The 20,433-nt window shown below is 40.8% G+C and overlaps 1 protein-coding gene across 4 annotated transcripts in view; it reads right to left on the reverse strand.

Annotated features, from left to right (window-relative positions):
- frmd4a (FERM domain containing 4A) overlaps positions 1-20,433 on the reverse strand; it is a 288,964-nt gene that overhangs the window by 261,083 nt on the left and 7,448 nt on the right. For 3 of the 4 annotated variants that reach the window (XM_060923606.1, XM_060923605.1, XM_060923609.1), the window contains exon 1: positions 5,280-5,655. The exons of the other annotated variant lie outside the window; for it this stretch is intronic. In XM_060923606.1, coding sequence (XP_060779589.1) covers positions 5,280-5,372 — 93 coding nt within the window. In that variant the 5' untranslated portion in view covers positions 5,373-5,655. Of the gene's footprint in view, positions 1-5,279; positions 5,656-20,433 lie in introns of those variants that run through there. 4 annotated transcript variants of the gene reach the window in all.

Genomic DNA, 20,433 nt, shown 5'->3' on the forward strand with positions numbered 1-20,433 from the left:
ACTCCTGTTTATCAGTGACACTAACAGTATTTGCCAAATTAGTCCGAGCAGCGGGGCAGCCATGATGGTGCTGAGTTTTCAATACATGAACATACTAAATCTGCGACTAATGTAATTTGGTATCAGAAGAGACTATAAGCAAGTACACACACACACACACACACACACACACACACACACACACACACACACACACACACACATGTGAACTGATAATAAACTGTGCTCACATGCCCTGACCAGGTCATGCTGTGACCGTGCATTAAGTCAAGTGCTCTCCAACTGAGAGAGATTAGAAACGAGCAGAATGCTGCATGCTGCGATCATAAATACACAATGGAATCTATGTATTATTTCCATGTTATATTCCACCCCCCCACGAAAACTACTACAGAATGTTCCATCATAAAGGAAACAGTTGGATCCGATGCTGAATCTGAAACCGTTTCAGATACTGAAAGTGTGATTTGAGAGTGTGTGTTTGACTGTACTGCCTCAGGTAAGGCTCGGAGAGATAGACAAAAAAGAAGAGGATGAGAACACAGCAGGGGATGAGTACTGGTAATGTGCATGAGGAAATTCTCTGATCAATAATTCATACTGCTGTAATAACGTACATGTGCCTCAGAGAAAACCAGCGAGACAGAGAGGAGAGGCAGTGCTGTTACACATTAACTACACATTACTGTCAAATATTTCAGCTATGCTTTTACATGATACTAATTATTCAGGAAACAGACCGTTACACAAAGCTGAAGTTCACGTATAACATAAATGTATAAGACATAAGACTAAGTATATTACAGAAGATTTCTTTTGCATCTGTGTATACTGTAAGTGTGATTACTACCGGTTGAGAGTACGCTGTGCGCATTTTGGCTGCCGCTTCTCACCGGAGCATTTTCTTTTTCTTTTTTTCTTACCCTTTTTTTTCTTTGTGTGTTTGTATAGTTTGATGTTTGTTCTTTGTTTAAATTTTCTTTGTTTGAATGCTTTGTCTGCCGGTTGTGACATAGCTCTGGGCCCAGTTATGAGTATTGGTTCCCTTCAGGTCTTGGCCTGCCGTGGGTGATGCCTGTGCTCCTTGCTATGGACTGTAGTGAGCTCATTGCTCTTTTAACATCGGGGTTATCCAGCGCTCTGTGCGGCAGTACTTCTGTGCTTGCTGTGGTGTTCCGAGTGATATTGCCCGATGGCATCGTGGTGGCTGTACAGGTGGATTGGGACATATTTTTGTGTGCCTTTTGATGGGACTATGGGTAGCTATGCCAATGGAATTGCATCCTGGACCTCTTTTGGTGGATTTTTAATTTTTTTTTGTAATTGTAAAGCAACCTTGGGTGTGAGAAAGGTGCTATATAAGTTGAACTAATTATTATTATTATTATTATTATTATTATTATTATTATTATTGCTGTTGTTGTTTTATTAATTTCTCTGTACTGAGAGGAAAAAAACCCAGAAAACCTGTTCACGTATAACTCACTTATAATGGAAAATTAATAAGCTGATTTTGGCCTGTCCCAGATGAAAGATGACCAACATGAAACAAACGTGGCAATATCTTTGGTTGTGGTCCTGCGTTGCACTGTGAGAGAGGTTCAAAGATTGCCGTTGTCAAAATTCAGACAGTATCAGAGATTTTAGGATTACCATCTCACAATGTGATTGCCACATGACCTACAGTACTGTGCAAAAGTCTTAGGTACTTGTAAAGATATACTGTCGACCAAAAAATGGCTTAAAAATAATGAAATGAAATGTTTCAACTTTAAAAAGTACTATAAACTGTAAGCAGTAAGCCATAATAAATGAAACAAAGCCAATATTTGGTGTGAGACGAGTCGACCCTTTGCTTTAAACAAAAAAACAATAGTCTCAGGTCCAGTGAGTGCAGTTGGATGCGGAAATGAGCTGTAGGTTTTACTGAGCATCTTACAGAACCAGCCACGGTTCTTCTGGACACTTTGACTGTCGCACTCGCTTCTTCATTTTGCACCAAAACCCAGCAGCCTTCATTATGCTTTCTTTTTTCATCCGAAAAGTGCTCTCTTATGGAATATGCTGCTCAGATACAAACTTTTTTTCCCTGTAACATTTAATTTTGTGCTGGAAAATGAACGTTTGGAACTCTAAAATGTTTTTTGTACTGACTCGATAATGTAGAAGTCATCAAATAGAAATCTGTAACAAAGTTTGTATGAAAAAAGAAATAGGATGCCTAAGACTTTTGGACAGTACTGTACATCTACTAACCAACCAATAGGAATGCAGCATGAAATGACCTACTGATCAATCTAACACTGGCACCAAACCAGCAAGGTCTCGATTCTTGCTTAGCTTAAATATTTATTTACCACTATAGTAGTGCAGATACATGACACACACTGATACCGTTTTATTCTTGTATATTGACTTGCGTGCATCAACTTGATGTCGTACCCAAGTTTATTAGATCCATATCTCACATTGTGGCTTGCAATCGACTAATGCGTTTGCTGAAATCTCACAGTGCCATAAGGGCAGTTGTACGGTATGAGAAGTAAGAGAGTAAGCATTCATATATACATAAGAAGGCAATTGATTTTTCTAGAATGCTTATATTTGTGATATGAAAATTCATACTTTGAAAAATGGAACTACTTTTTTAGAGAAGAAGAAAGATTTGTGATTACTTTTCCCTGCATTGCTCCTGTCTTGAGAAGTTTAAAGGTACTGACTGCAAAGTCATCTGAAATTTCCCTCCCAAAATTTTTATTGTCTCGTCTCGTCTCATCTTCTTCCGCTTTATCCGGGACCGGGTCGCGGAGGCAGCAGTCTAAGCAGGGAAGCCCAAACTTCCCTGTCCCCAGACACCTCGGCCAGCTCCTCGGGAAGAACACAGAGGCGTTCCCAGGCCAGCCGAGAGACATAGTCCCTCCAGCGTGTCCTGGGTCTTCCCAGGACACCCGGGGGGACATGCCTAGAACACCTCCCCAGGGAGGCGTCCAGGAGGCATCCGAAAAAGATGCCCGAGCCACCTCAGCTGATTCCTCTCGATGTGGAGGAGCAGTGGCTGTACTCCGAGCTCCTCCCGAGTGACTGTGCTTCTCACCCTATCTCTAAGGGAGCACCCAGCCACCCTGCGAAGGAAACTCATTTCGGCCGCTTGTATCCGCGATCTTGTTCTTTCGGTCATTACCCAAAGCTCATGACCATAGGTGAGAGTCAGAATGTAGATCGACCGGTAAATTGAGAGCTTCGCCTTTTGGCTCAGCTCCTTCTTCACCACGACGGACCGGTAAAGCGACCGCATCACTGCGGAGGCTGCACCGATCCGCCTGTCGATCTCGCGCTCCATCCTTCCCTCACTCGTGAACAAGATCCCGAGATACTTAAACTCCTCCACTTGAGGCAGGACTTCTCCACCAAATTTTTATTGTACATGGCATTTTCCTATGTCTCGCAAGAACAATATCATCTGGACAAGATGTGATCATTTTAATGTCCTGAGGGTTGCTTTTCTCCATTTTGGGACCGTAAATAGCCGAAAGCGAGGAACTTGAATTAATTAGCATGACTTTGGAACTGCGTCACACCAAGATGGTGATGCACGGAAAACATCGTGACTCTGCATTGACTTCGGAGAGTTTTGAGTCGCAGGGATGTAATTTGTGGTTGATATTTGTGAAAAGATCCATGAAACAAAAGACAAATATATATTTTCTCTGTTACTTCTTTTGTGTTCTCGTTTCTTTCTCTGTAAGATCAAAACATTAGGTGTATAACTCCATACCATATTGCTACCGTGGAGTGGAGCCCATGAATTCGAAGGCAAAGATAGCTAAGCGCTAGCTAGAATGATTTAGTTATCTGTCCAGAAAAATGATATGTCATCTAACCTTGCTCTATCTTGCAGTTGCACTCACTAGGCAGGTTTTCCTTTTCTTTTCTGCTGGCTTTTAGCTGGCAGGAGAGCCGAATCCGCCATGTTTACTTACACCAACTTGTTTTGGTTAAAAGTAGGTCAAACGCCCTCTGGTGGTCATGTCATATTGTTGCTCACTTGCTTAGGCAATCTCCGGAATCGTAAAATGAGGGACGCTTTTTATCTCGACAAAACATTTACACATAGGATACACGGTGTGTGTGTGTGTGCAGCAGCGAAACATCTCAAAACTCCAACAGCAATAGAAATAGAACATTTTGCCCAGAATTCATCTTTGCAGACTGCACCTTTAATACAGCTGTTAAATATAAGTGCAGGTTTTGGATGAGACCAAAGGTCTTATAAAGATTTTTTACTGTTAGAGTGAAATTCATGAAGTTAATCCATGATATAACGTCATACACGAATTCAGCATCTGCCCTTAGAGTTTCATTAGGCACAACTTCATAGTAAAGATGTTTTCTGTTCCTTTTCTCGGTACAGCAAAGCATTTTGCAATTTCTGTCAGTGCTAATCACACCTACAACCACAGACTGAAAAATGCTGGAGCATTCCTTTAATGACAGTTACTGTATTTCAGCACAGTGTGCAGGTGTTTGAATAACATGTTCTTTTAAAACCGGCTTGATGTGAAAGTGACGAAACGCTCATATGGAGTATAGATTCTGGAAAATAATTCACATAACTTAACAGGTAGCAGCCTGTCCTGCTTTTCATAGCTGACTGACTGATTGACTGACTGACTGACTGACTGACTGACACCTTGAGGTCATTTCATAGGGAAGACGCTTAATTATGCCAACTGAAACACATCAGGCATGCACAAGCACAGGAAACGAAAAAAAAAATCCTAATAGCCATCAGTAATCATAAATCATTATAATGAGAATTTTATTGCCTACTTATGGGGCGGCGTTATCCTGGAGTACTGCTGTCATTACCATCTCCACACCTGCTATATTTAGCAACGCAGACTCTTTTATCCTCTTTTGAACTCGATCACGTGGAGAAATAAAGGTACCAAAGTGTACTTTTCCTTGTCACCTTTTTAGTACGGATCTTTGACCTGGGAATATGTACACTTTAATTCACTTTTTGACAAAAGGTTCTGGTGCTTAAATAATTATTCATGATTTCAAGTGAAAGAAAAGATGTACCCTTGATAGAACCATATGAGTGACAAAGAGAAGTAGAGTTTGGACCTATTATTTCTGAGTGTACACACACACACACACACATAAAGGCAACACAAAGACATGGACAGTCCCGTCCCATCCCATCCCATCCCATCTCTCTTTCTTTCTCTTTCTATGTGTTTCCTCGTCTCTCTCCGTGTCTCTCTTCTTCTTACCCGTTCCTCGCTGTTCCTCCGGAGAGTAGCCACAGGCAGTTTGAAGAGTAGCCTGCGGCTCCTGCTCGGCGTTACAGCCGCCTGGACCACCATGCTCCCTGGCTCACTGAGAGAGTGTGTGCCACGAGTAGAGTGTGTCTGCTGTCCCGGAGCAGACAGACGTTCTCCGTCTGTCCTCCTCTCCGTCTCCGTCTCCACGGCTCCTTTCTTTTCCAGACTGATGCACTCGTTCCTCTTCTGTATATCACTGTGTAAATTCCGTCTTGCGTGTTCGCTCTAATCTTTTTGTCTTCCCTGGTAGCCTGCAGTGTGTTTGCCTCTCTGACTCACTCAGCCCATTCTCTGACAGCTCCACTGCTTTTTTTACGAGGTATGTGTGTCTTTCTTTCTGACTAAGTGCGTGAGAGCAAGAGGGAGGGAGGTAGGGAGGCTCTTCACTCTTTCTCTTGCTCTCTCCCTCTCTCTCTCCCTCCTCTTTCTCTGTAAGCAGAATAGCTCCTGGGTAGAGAGCATTAAATACGTCAGCTCCTCTGGTCAGGCTTAATTCAGGTCACTGGATTAATATGAGCATGCATGCCCAGAGCAAGGCAAGTCATGTGACCAAGCACGAGGATCTGTTTGTGCATTTGTATGTATGAAAGAACGCCACCCTTTTGTTCATGCTATTTATGAGTATACACAATAATGTGTGTGTGTGTGTGTGTGTGTGTGTGTGTGTGTGTGTGTGTGTGTGTGTGTGTACTGCACAGTGACCGAGGTTGCTCTCAAACAGAATATTTGACGTTTCACCATCTGGTGCTCAGATTAGCTGTAAATCACATGGCTGCTTTTACCAAGCTGTCCACACACACACACACACACACACACACACACACACACACACACACACACACACAAAGAGAAAATACCCCTAAGCTGCCAACAAGATTACACTAGGGATAACTGTGTGTGTGTGTGTGTGTGTGTGTGTGTGTGTGTGTGTGTGTGTGTGTGTGTGTGGGTGGGGGGGTGGGGGTTAGGTAATGAACGAAAGACCAGTTAATAAACCAGAACAAAAATGATATTATCATGGTCCAAACCCCCTCATTACTTATGAACATGATTGAACTGAAGTGATTATTAATCAGATTATGTGAAAACAGCAGAGATACTTAAAGCTGAATATTTAAGATTCCAGACTTAAGCCGGATTTACACTGGATGATGGTGTCACAGACAAAAAATCACACGTGGTAAAATAATTCTTTGTTCATGCATTGAGACTGGAGGACTCTTGGGACATTATGACCTACAGATGCCAAAAGCTTTGGCAGTGTCAGAATTAAAAAAAAAGAATCAGAGTGGATCCCAAGTGACGCAAGAGAAAAACTTTCACCTCATCGCCGAGCCAAGCATGTGTTAACCATTATTCTACCAACTGTTGGTTGGTAGCTGCCATGCAATAACAGCCAACTATAATCACACAAAAGAAATACAAAAAGAGGAGTGAGAACACACTACATTGTAGGATATCCATTTTTCCTTAATACAGCAAAGTCATACAATAAAGCTTAAACATCAACACAAATGTACTGCAGGTTGGAGTTCAAAGTGAAGATAAGACTGATGGAGCGTTCCATTTCTACTGGGAAGTTGGAATTTCTGAGTTCCCAGTCAGAAATGTCACCTGGAATGTCCTCTGAAGTTGGGTTTCCAACTTGGAAAGTCAAAGGAACCTCACCAATGTTATTAACATTAGTGAAAATTGTAGTGGTATACTGTTTATAGGCACTTCTGTCTTAATTGTGTCTTGTACACACAGTACTGTCCAACGTCTATCTGTGGACATGTTGCTCTGGGGTTTGTATTTGCAAAATACCATATAATGCATTGTTATCAACTGGTATTGCTAATAATGGCTACAACTTGTATGGCTAATTGCTAGTATTGATTTTACAACTTGTTGTACTGGAACATGGTCAACCTCAGTTCTGACTTCCCAGTTCCATCATTCCCAGGTCATTCATTCCCGGCTCCATCATGCCCAACTCCATCATTTTCAGTTCCATCATTCCCAGCTCTGACTTCCTAGCTCCATTATTCCCAGTTCCATCATTCCCAGTTCCATCACTCCCAGCTCTGACTTCCTAGCTCCATCATTCCCAGTTCCATCATTCCCAGCTCCAACTTCCTAGCTCCATCATTCTCAGTTCCATCATTCCCAGCTTGGACTTCCTACCTCCATCATTCCCAGCTCCATCATTCCCAATGCCATCATTCCCAGCTCCATCACTCCCAGCTCGGACTTCCTACCTCCATCATTCCCAGCTCCATCATTCCCAGCTCCATCATTCCCAGCTCCATCATTCCCAGCTCTGACTTCCTAACTTCATCATTCCCAGCTCCATCACTCCCAGCTCCAACTTCCCTGTGCCATCATTCCCTGCTCCATCATTCCCAGCTCCGACTTCCCAGTGCCATCATTCCCTGCTCCATCATTCCCAGCTCCGACTTCCTAGCTCCATCATTCCCAGCTCTGACTGCAGACTTCCAAGATAAACGGAATGCAGCATGAATCATTAACTATCTGGAGTTTAAAGCTCTTAAATATGCTACCGAACTGTAATATAGCACACCAACTAGTCTAAGCCAACCCATCTATTAAATAAAGCTACTATTAAGTGGTTTACGGACATTTTTAGAAATTATTTTGGACTGAAATATGGCCAAAGCAGGCCAAAGAAAATCAGAGACTGACTCAAGATGAGTTTCTCACACAAAGAAAGCAGGTTTGTCATACAGTAAATCCGAAACTTACACAGAAGGGTATCATTTAGGGCAGGGTTTCTCAGATCAACTCCTTTAACCGTTAAAAAATGCCTTCAGCACTGATTTTTTTTTTTAAATCTTTAAAACCAGGAGCATACTTTAATGGAACCAAAGAATTCCTGAACTTTCCTCCTGTACCTCCTTTCCACCAAGGCGAACCAGGTGCTAGTTCTGGTGTCAGGTTGGATTTGGTTCAACTTGTGAACCTTCTAAGAGCCAGTCTGATTTTCCACAAACTAGAGAGCCACCACAGAGCCATGTTATTTATTACGTCACTGTAAACATCTGGATACATCTCAGCTTTCCCAGCGACATTAGCACCAAGCACAACAACTACAAAGTCTCCTTATAAGTACTGTTCCTGGTTTCACAGGCTTACACTGGCATCCAAACATGACTGGTCCAGTGTATTTGTGCTGCGCATTGTGATTGCTACGGACAGTGATTACGTTCAAGGAGAAACCTGACACATTTTGTTTCTTATTAACACTGAACGTAAACTGTTAATGCTAGCCTTTATTATCCTTAGCCTGAGGCAGACAAGACGCTACACGAGCTCTATTTTTTTAATGGCAGTCACAAAGATTTAGTTGGCATTGTTGGTCATAATAATACCGCTCCCAACCCCTGATGTAATTGGTTCTTGGTTCTAGACCAGCAAGGTGGAACCGGTTTTCCTGGCTGAGAAATGGTTCTTTGGCTGTCGAAATGTGAAGAACTGGTTCGATATTATCCTGAGCTGCATACTATAGAACCCATATTTTATTTTAATTGTCTATAGAGTCTGGATGACATTTCTATAGGCATAATATCATTTATAATGATGGGCTGAGGTTTTCACCATTGTAGCAAAACCTCTGGATTGGCTTCGCAGACCTGTGTGGGTTCCTGGACCCCACCTTGAAAACCATGGGCTTAGAGGAAACAAAAATCACATACGGTATTAGCTGGAGTGTACACCTAGAAATATATATACAGTACTGTGCAAAAGTCATAGGCACATGTGAAGAAATGCTGTTGACCAAATGGCTTAAAAATAAGGAAATTAAATGTTTCAACATTAAAAAAATGCTATAAACAGCAGTAAGCCATAGTAAATGAAACAAAGTCCATATTTGGTCTGAGAGGAGTCGACTCGTTGCTTAAAAAAAATTGTTTCAGGTACAATGAGTGCAGTTTTATAAGGAAATGAGCTGTAGGTTTTACTGAGCATCTTACAGAACCAGCCACAGTTCTTCTGGACACTTTGACTGTCACACTCACTTCTTCATTTTGCACCAAAACCCAGCAGCCTTCATTATGCTTTCTTTTTTAATCTGAGAAATCCTCTCTTATGTAATATGCTGCTCAGATACAAACTTTTTTTCCTGTAATATTTAATTTTGGTTTTTTTAAAGATTTTTTTTGGGCTTTTGCACCTTTATTGGATAGGACAGTGTAGAGACAGGAAATGAGCGGGAGAGACGGGGAGGGATCGGGAAATGACCTCGGGTCGGAATCGAACCTGGGTCCCTGGATTTATGGTATGGCGCCTTATCCACCTGAGCCACGATGCCCCCGTAATATTTAATTTTGTGCTGGAAAATTAACATTTGTACTGACTCGAGAATGTAGAAGTCATAAAATAGAAATCTATAACAAAGTTTGCATATATACACATATATTCAAACTCAAGTGTGTGAATCTGACTGGGAAATAAAACTAATTTAATTTCATCCAAACCGACCCATGAAAGGACCCATGATGACAGACATTCCTGCTCCATAATGATCAAATTTATGGTCAAGGAGCCAGAATATCTGGTGGAATATCCATCTTTCGAGAATAAAAAATCCACACAAAATATTTGCGCCATCGTATATTTAGGAGACGATTTTACTATCTGAATAATTTACTATCTGCGGTTTGTAAATGTCTTAAAGAAACTGCGACATAAATCTGTTGTATACTGAACAAGAACCAGTCAAGCTCTGGAGTATGAACCTGTCAGTTATTAAATACAGCTCTCCAAAGCTTTATCTTTTTTTTTATTATAAACCGTCGAGAAAACATGAAGGAGAGGTGGAGATATACTATAATTGGTCCAAAATGAGTTAGTGATGATTATTAGATGTCATGCTACCGTATATACAGTTATATTTAACATTTCTAATAAAACCATATGAAGAAAGGAGCTGGCATGTTGAACAGGATATCTGGCTTTCTGTAATAATGCAGTAACTTATGCAGACTTATGCAGTAACTCTTAAACGTCGACACAACGGCATGGTTAGGAGGAGACAAAAGAGTATCCGGGGAGTTTGGTACCGTACATCTGACACACAATACAATGAAATTCCCCCCCACCGCCACCCTGAATCTGTCTCTTATTAGTCATCAGAGCCTTGTGCATGTGTGTAAGTGTATGTGTTAGAGAGAGGGAAGAAGCTGGCTGTCATCTCTTGTCTGTCATCTTAAGAACAGCCTAAAATAAGCAGAAAGGAATGAGAGAAAGAGATAGGATAGGATAGGATAGGATAGGATAGGATAGGATAGGATAGGATAGGATAGGATAGGATAGGATAGGATCAGCCGTGTCTTCTTCAATATCCACGAATCATTTATTTAGTTGCAGGCTGAATTTGGAATATTAAAGTTGTGCTATTTTTACCCCTGACACATGGTGCTGTGAGTCATTCTGGATTTCGGTGATGACTCTGCTCGGAAAGTGGATTCCTGATTCCCTTTTCTGGGTCAAACAGAGAGACTGAGGCTGGTATACTCATTCTGGATTCTGCTGCTCAGACAAGGATGTGGTACTTTCTACTGTTATTTTTTAACATGGGATTTCCTATCACACACACACACACACACACACACACACACACACACACACACGTTTCAGCTAATAGACTTGGCTACATGGTTCTCAAAACTCCTGTGTACTGCAGTAAATTAACCTGTCACACACTTGCAGTTTGGTTAAATGAACTTATGTTTTCCAGCCAACACAATACCCCCAAGAGCCACTCGGTGCTCACAACACAAAAAGGGGAGGGATGGAGGCGAGGGGGAGGTCGGTTGGTACTGTAGGCGATAGTGTGGACTAATTGAGTCAGTTCAATGGCTGGAACTGGACTGCTTTAAAGGAGAACTGAAGCACTGAGACCTCGAGACAGCTCCTATTCACACTACACTCATAGCCCATGGCGAAGTGTGTGTGTGTGTGTGTGTGTGTGTGTGTGTTTAGACTCTAAACTTTATGTTGGACACTCAGCCACAGGCGGACATCCATAATGAGGTTTCATAAATCAGCATATCTATTGCCAAAGACTTAGTGTTTGAAAAAAGCATTATGAAAATACATGGTGTAATGCCCAGGGCCTGTGCGTTCCTATACTGAGTAATCACATGCACATTTGATACATATTAGTCATGTTGGGTGGAGAACAAATTCATACTGACGATGATAAACAGAGAAGACGACAGCGAGAAACAGCATCTGGAACAATTGTGAATAATTTACCAGCTGCAGATTGTACATTTGTGAGCAATAGTTAAACCCGAGTGTGTGTACATGTGTATGTGTCATTTTCTTTTCTTAAAGTTCCCAAATACATAGGTCAAGCAGTTTTTAGCTGCTTCTCCGAAGTTCTAAATGAAAAATTATTGGTGAAACAATTGAATTAGGAGCAAAAACTACAGTTTTAGGTTAAACAAAACAAAACCAGAAGAGCACATGGTCGAGTGCATACCTTCGCCATATTATCAACATCAAAATCAAATCACTTGAACCAAGAAGAAGACTAAAGCTGTACACCAAATTTCACCAAAATCCATTCACTACTTTTTGAGTTACATTGAGAATAGACCAAAAAAAAAATCCTGGATCCACATACAGTGTCTTGCAAAAGTATTCATCCCCCTTGGTGTTTGATCTGGTTTTGTTGCATTACAAGCTGGAATTTAAATAGATTTTTAGAGGGTTAGCACCGTTTGATTTATGCAACATGCCTACCATTTTAAAGATGCAATTTTTTTTTTTTTTTTACTGCGACACAAACAGTAATTAAGATGAAAAAACAGAAATCTGGAGTATGCATAGGTAGTCAACCCCAAAGTCAATACTTTGTAGAGCCACCTTTTAGTGCAATTACAGCTGCAAGTCTTTTGGGGTATGCCTCTATTAGCTTAGCACATCTAGCCACTGGGATTTTTGCCCATTCCTCAAGGCAAAACTGCTCCAACTCCTTCAAGTTATATGTGTTGCGTTGGTGGACAGCAATCTTCAAGTTATGCCACAGATTCTCAGTTGGATTGAGGTCTGGGCTTTGATTAGGACATTCCAAGACATGTAAATGTTTCTCTTTAAACCACTCCAGTGTAGCTTTAGCAGTATGTTTAGGGTCATTGTCCTGCTGGAACATGAACCTTTGTCCCAGTTTCAAACCTCTGGCCGACTCAAACAGGTTTTCCTCCAGAACTGCCCTGTATTTAGTGCCATCCATCTTTCCTTCAGTCCTGACCAGCTTTCCTGTCCCTGCAGATGAAAAACATCCCCACAGCATGATGCTGCCACCACCATGCTTCACTGTAGGAATGGTGTTCTCAGGGTGATGGGAAGTGTTGGATTTATGCCATGCATGGCATTTCCCATGATGGCCAAAAAGCTCAGTTTTAGTCTCATTTGACCAGAGAATCTTCTTCCATGTGTTTGGGGAGTCTGCCACATGCTGCTGGGCAAACTCCAAACGCATTTTATTAAGCGATGGCTTTTTTCTGGCCACTCTTCCATAAAGCCCCGCTCTGTGGAGCGTATGGCTTAAAGTGGTCCTATGGACAGATACGCCCATCTCCGCTGTGGATCTTTGCAGCTCCTTCAGTGTTATCTTTGGTGTCTTTGTTGCATCTCTGATTAATGCCCTCCTTTAGATTAGATTAGATTAGATTAGATTAGATTCACTTTATTCATCCCACATCGGGGAAATTCACGTGTTACAGTAGCAAGAAAATGTCAAGCAGATAACAAATAAAACTGAAATAAAAATTAGACAAACGAAGGATTAAATACAGAGGGCTATTTGCATTATCTACCGTGAAAAAGTATAGAAAAATTGCCTTATTGAGAGGCTCGGAAAAATTACACATTACAGGTAGACTCTGTATATATACACACATATATACATAAATAATATTATATATATAAATATAAATATAAGTATGCATAAAAATAGTTTAGGGCCTATATTATTGCACATAATCATTGCATCGATGAGAGATGGCAGAGGTAGTAGTGGTGAAGTAGTGCAAATTAAATGACAAACAGGTTATTGGTGCTACGTTACAAGTTGTGGGTGTTATACAGTCTGACAGCAGTAGGTATGAATGACCTGCGGTATCTCTCCTTCTTACACCGTGGGTGTAGCAGTCTACTACTAAAAGAGCTGCTTAAAGCCCCCACAGCCTCATGTAGGGGGTGAGAGGGGTTATCCATGATTGAGGTCAGCTTGGCTAACATCCTCCTCTCACCCACCACCTCAATGGAGTCCAGAGGACAGTCCAAGACTGAGCCAGCCCTTCTGACCAGTTTATTAAGTTTCTTCCTGTCCCTCTCTGAACTTCCACAGCCCCAGTAGACCACAGCGTAGAAAATCGCTGATGCTACCACAGAGTCATAAAAAGTCCTAAGCAGTGTCCTGCACACACCAAAAGACCTCAGTCTTCTCAAGAGGTGGAGACGACTTTGGCCCTTCTTGTACAGGACATCTGTGTTGTTAGTCCAGTCCAGTTTGTTGTTGAGGTGAACACCCAGGTATTTGTACTCCTCCACGATCTCAATGTCCAAACCCTGGATGTTCACTGGTGCAATTTGAAGAACCGTCCTTCTGAAATCGATCACCACCTCCTTTGTCTTGCTGGCGTTAATGTGCAGGTGGTTCAGTTTGCACCAGGCGACAAAGTTGGTGATGACCTCTCTGTACTCCAGATTGTCCCCCTCTGACACATTGCCCGGTCTGTGAGTTTTGGTGGGCGGCCTTCTCTTGTCAGGTTTGTAGTGGTGCCATATTCTTTCCATTTTGCTATAATGGATTTAATGGTGCTCCCTGGGATATTCAAAGTTTGAGATATTATAACCCAACCCCGATCTGAACTTCTCCACAACTTTGTCTCTGACCTGTTTGGAGGCTCCTTGGTTTTCATTTTGCTTGCTTAGTAGTGTTGCAGAGTCAGAGACCTTCCAGAACAGGTTGACTTATACAGACATCATGTGACAGATCATGTGACACTTTGATTGCACACAAGTGGATTATGTAATTATTCATTTTCCATCTTATTGTTTGTGTCACAATAAAAAAAAAAAAACAATTTGCACTTTTAAAGTGGTAGGCATGCTGTGTAAAGCAAATGGTGCTAACCCTTCAAAATCCATTTTAATTCCAGCTTGTAATGCAACAAAACAGGACAGACACCAAGGGGGATGAATACTTTTGCAAGACACGGTACTACATAATTTCACCTCTTTTACAGCCTAAAATCTCTCTGCATTTTGTAAAGCCCAGTGTTACTCGTCTGTGTTAAAATGTGACTCGTGAGTGTGTTTGCAGAAATAGCAAAACTTAGACATGAAGTTGGCAATGCTTGATGTGTTCAGAAAAGAGACAAGATTATTTATTACATATTGATCTTATTCAAACAGAGTAGTGGTAGAGGTGGGTGTGGCGAACATTGCAGTGAATGTTTGAAATTGTGCTCTTCATCGTGCTGTATGTTTGCGATAAAATGCTGATATTCGTTGAGAGGCTGTGGCAAATAAGTTGCATGTGAATCTTTTTGTTCCTTCAGCAAAATTGGAACTACACTTTATTCACTACAGGCACTATTTTAGAAGCCATCTTGCAGCTACAGATTCAGACACTTGTACCATTTCAGACACAGAGCATGTTATCCTCGAATAATAGGACGTGATAGGTTCACTGCATTAAGCCCCACTTGTGACATCACAAAATGATTGAATACCTCATCTCATTATCTCTAGCCGCTTTATCCTTCTACAGGGTCGCAGGCAAGCTGGAGCCTATCCCAGCTGACTACGGGCAAAAGGCAGGGTACACCCTGGACAAGTCGCCAGGTCATCACAGGGCTGATACATAGACAACCATTCACACCTACGGTCAATTTAGAGTCACCAGTTAACCTAACCTGCATGTCTTTGGACTGTGGGGGAAACCGGAGCACCCGGAGGAAACCCACACGGACAGAACATGCAAACTCCACACAGAAAGGCCCTCGCCGGCCCCGGGGCTCAAACCCAGGACCTTCATGCTGTGAGGCGACAGCGCTAACCACTACACCACCGTGCCGCCCTGATTGAATACCTATTGTAGCTAATACTATTAGTATTATATTTGAAATGATTTTTTTTTCCCGCAAAAGTGTCTGAAAACAAATAGTCCTGGTATTGAACAAAAAAAAAAAAAATATTTAAACCATTTCAGCATTTTGACCATTTTTTAAAATTAAACATTGATTCGGGTATAATTTAAACAAAGCTGTTAATTTACTCATGAAGTCATTTGTGACACACAGTACCAGTCAAAAGTTTGCACACACCTTCTAATTTAATGTTTTTCTTTATTTTTATAAATTAAAAGTCACTTCATGTCAAAGTAATGATGGATGTCATTTGTCTTTACTTTGTTGTCTGGTTCTTGACATAATATGGATTATTACAGTTGTGGAATAGGGTTATTTATTTATTTAGTATATTTATTGTTTACTATTTACTGTTTGATCTCAAACCCATTAAGAAGGCAAGAAATTGCACTAATTAACTTTTGACGAGGCACCTGTTAACTGAAAAGCATTCCAGGTGACGACCTCATGAAGCTGGTTAAGATAATGCCAATAGTGTACAAAGCGTCATCGAGGTAAACGCTGGATACTTTGAAGAATCTAAAATATGAAATATATTTTGTTTTTTTTAACACTTTTTTGTTTACCACATAATTACATATATGTTCCAGATGTTATTTCATAGTTTTGATGCCTTCAGTATTGTTGTACAATGTAGAAAATAATGAGAATACAGTGGTGCTTGAAAATTTGTGACCCCTTTAGAATTTTCTATATTTCTGCATAAATATGACCGAAAACATCATCAGATTTTCACACAAGTCCTAAAAGTAGATAAAGAGAACCAGGTTAAATAAATGAGACAAAAATATTATACTTGGTCATTTAGTTATTGAGGAAAATAATCCAATATTACATATCTGTGAGTGGCAAAAGTATGTGAACCTTTGCTTTCAGTATCTGGTGTGACCCCCTTGTGCAGCAATAACTGCAACTAAACATTTCCGGTAACTGTTGATCAGTCCTGCACACCGGCTTGGAGGAATTTTAGCCCATTCCTCTGTACAGAACAGCTTCAACTCTGGGATGTTGGTGGGTTTCCTCACATGAACTGCTCGCTTCAGGTCCTTCCACAACATTTCGATTGGATTAAGGTCAGGACTTTGACTTGGCCATTCCAAAACATTAACTTTATTCTTCTTTAACCATTCTTTGGTAGAACGACTTGTGTGCTTAGGGTCGTTGTCTTGCTGCGTGACCCACCTTCTCTTGAGATTCAGTTCATGGACAGATGTCCTGACATTTTCCTTTCGAATTCACTGGTATAATTCACAATTTATTGTTCCATCAATGATGGCAAGCCGTCCTGGCCCAGATGCAGCAAAACAGGGCCAAACCATGATACTACCACCACCATGTTTCACAGATGGGATAAGATTCTAATGCTGGAATGCAGTGTTTTCCTTTCTCCAAACATAACACTTCTCATGTAAACCAAAAAGTTATTTTTTGGTCTCATCCATCCACAAAACATTTTTACAATAGCCTTCTGTCTTGTCCACGTGATCTTTAGCAAACTGCAGAAGAGCAGCAATGTTCTTTTTGGAGAGCAGTGGCTTTCTCCTTGCAACCCTGCCATGCACACCATTGTTGTTCAGTGTTCTCCTGATGGTGGACTCATGAACATTAACATTAGCCAATGTGAGAGAGGCCTTCGGTTGCTTAGAAGTTACCCTGGGGTCCTTTGTGACCTCGCCGACTATTACACACCTTGCTCTTGGAGTGATCTTTGTTGGTCGACCACTCCTGGGGAGGGTAACAATGGTCTTGAATTTCCTCCATTTGTACACAGTCTGTCTGACTGTGGATTGGTGGAGTCCAAACTCTTTAGAGATGGTTTTGTAACTTTTTCCAGCCTGATGAGCATCAACAACGCTTTTTCTGAGGTCCTCAGAAATCTCCTTTGTTCGTGCCATGATACACTTACACAAACATGTGTTGTGAAGATCAGACTTTGATGGATCCCTGTTCTTTAAATTAAACAGGGTGCCCACTCACACCTGATTGTCATCCCATTGATTGAAAACACCTGACTCTAATTTCACCTTCAAATTAACTGCTAATCCTAGAGGTTCACATACTTTTGCCACTCACAGATATGTAATATTGGATCATTTTCCTCAATAAATAAATGACCAAGTATAATATTTTTGTCTCATTTGTTTAACTGGGTTCTCTTTATCTATGTTTAGGACTTGTGTGAAAACCTGATGATGTTTTAGGCCATATTTATGCAGAAATATACAGTAGAACATTCTAAAGGGTTCACAAACTTTCAAGCACCACTGTACAGAAAAACAAAAACAAAACTATGAACGAGTAGGGGTGTACAAACTTTTGGCTGGTACTGTAGAGGGGCAGAAAATGTTTTTAATGAAACTGGAGATATTTTGAGACTCCAGTATGGCAAATATGAACATGGAAACTCTGACAAATAGCACAACAATGAGAGAGAAAACAGGGAGTTCCCTTTTGGCTAAATACAAACATTCTACAAAAGGAATATCAGATAATAACTGAAGCACATTTCTATCCGAGTCTACAGTGAATACATGCGCTATTATGCTGAACATAACATAGTGAGAGAGAGAGAGAGAGAGAGAGAGAGAGAGAGAGATGTCCTTACACTCATTCATATTCCCGGTAAATAGACATTGGACAAGCTGCTGTTTCTGCTTCATAACAAAACTGAATACTTGTATTATTAGATTGACCTATAAAAAGAGCACCTTTAGTTTATCCCATAAAAGCATGCACACACACACACACACACACACACACACACACACACACACACACACACACACTTTCCTCTACCACCACAGTAACAATAACTGGCTTTTCAAATACATGTGCTCACAATAGAGAGCGCTTAGAATACAGCAGGGACACCACGGTGCTGCCAAGTGCTGAATTCAAACACACAAAGGCGCACAGACACTGTTTCAGTGTGTGTGTGTGTGTGTGTGTGTGTGCTTTTGTGGGGCAAACTAAAGGTGTCCTTTTTATAGGTCAATCTCATAATACAAGTCTTCAGTTTTGTGATGAAGCAGGAACTGTATCTTGTCCAATGTCTGTTTACTGGGAATATGAATAAGTGTAAGCACATCTCTCTCTCTCTCTGTCTCTCTCTCTCTCTCTTTTTCTCTCTCTGTGTGCACGCATAATGGATGGGTAATAAAATAGAGTCATGGTCAGAGCTGGCCTTTAGTCCTCACTGCTGCTCCCATGGCGACAAGTGACAAACTGCAGTCGATGCCCTGTGCCACCCAGCACGTACACACACACACACACACACACACAGAGTAGAAATCTGAATCTTTTGCTCTTTGAAAGTTGAAAGTCCATTCAGAGAAATAGTTCATACTGACTGATTTGTTCTGGAGGGATTTATAGCTTTATACCCAAAGAACTTACTGACTAAAGAAAGGAGAGAAAGGAGGATAGTTCAGGCGTTCACACAACTCTGAATATGACTTACATCATTAACAGACAATTAGAAAAGAAAAAAAAAACACTGACACACACTGCTGCTAATTTGACTTTGGACCCGTTGTCTCAGATCTGCGTACAGTATATATGCAAAAATGAAATGTTTCTAATCGCAGGAACATTTTCACACATTCCTAATTTAGTGTAACATTTGCTAACAATTTTATCCCCTCGGAAAAACTAATTTTTGTTGTGTCTGTCATTTTAGGTTAATATATTATTAGCTAGCTAGAGCTAGCATCCCTGATGACACTTTAGTGAAGTTAATGTACTTTAATTCAGTGTAATATACACATTAATATGCACATTAGCAGAACATTATTAAATGCGATGACCTCCATATAATGGTGCTGCTGGTAAATGGTATAACATCGTAAAGCAACAAATAGGGCTACGATGTATTTTTACACCAATAAATAGCACCAATTTCACAATCATTGTTTACACCCGGCAGTACAGCGAGAGAGCAATGACTAACATTTGTTTTCTTCATTCTTACAATAAAGTCCTAGTGTTGAGTAACTTTAGCTTGGGTGTTCATTTCTATTACTAGGTATTTCCTTATCTTCATGTTTAGGTATGATGACGCATACAATCTGATGCTTGTTCTTACATACAGTGCAAGTCAAAAGTTTGGACATACCTCCTAATTCAGTGGGTTTTTTCTTTATTTTTATTTGTAATAATGGATGCCGTTTCTCTTTACTCAGTCGGGCGGTTCTTGACATAATATGGATCACTACAGTTGTGGAATAGGACTATTTACTGTATTTTTATCATTTACTATTTACTGTTTGATCTCAAATGTATTAAGAAGACAAGAAATTGCACTAATTAACTTTTGACGAGGCACCTGTTAATTGAAAAGCATTCCAGGTGACGACCTCATGAAGCTGGTTAAGATAATGGCAGTAGTGTGTAAAGCATCATCAAGGTAAATGCTGGATACATTGAAGAATCTAAAATATGAAACATGTTTTTTTAACACTTTTTTGTCTGCCACATACGCAGTTCCTCCATATGTTATTTCATAGTTCTGATGTCTTCAGTATTGTTCTACAATGTAGAAAATAGTCCAAATACAGAAAAACCTATGAATGAGTAGGGTAGGGGTGTACAAACTTTTGACTGGTACTGTAGATGATGAAGATTGCTGATGTTCATTTTTAGGAGCTCCTGCAGACACAGTGTGTAAAATAGTGCCATTGCCATTACAATGGACAAGCTGGAAGCACTATTTTGTCTATAATACAGAAGTATTTGTGCTAGGGGGTGGCACGGTGGTGTAGTGATTAGCACTTTCGCCTCACAGCAAGAAGGTTCTGGGTTTGAGCCTCCCACAGTCCAAAAACTTGCAGTTAGGCCAATTTGCTATTCTAAATTGCCCATAAGTGTGAATGGTTGTTTCTCAAGCCCAGAAATGGGAGGGTTGTGGCAGGAAAGACATCTGGCATAAAACTATG

The sequence above is a fragment of the Neoarius graeffei genome, chromosome 6 (genome assembly GCF_027579695.1).
Source record: "Neoarius graeffei isolate fNeoGra1 chromosome 6, fNeoGra1.pri, whole genome shotgun sequence".
NCBI lineage: Eukaryota > Metazoa > Chordata > Actinopteri > Siluriformes > Ariidae > Neoarius > Neoarius graeffei.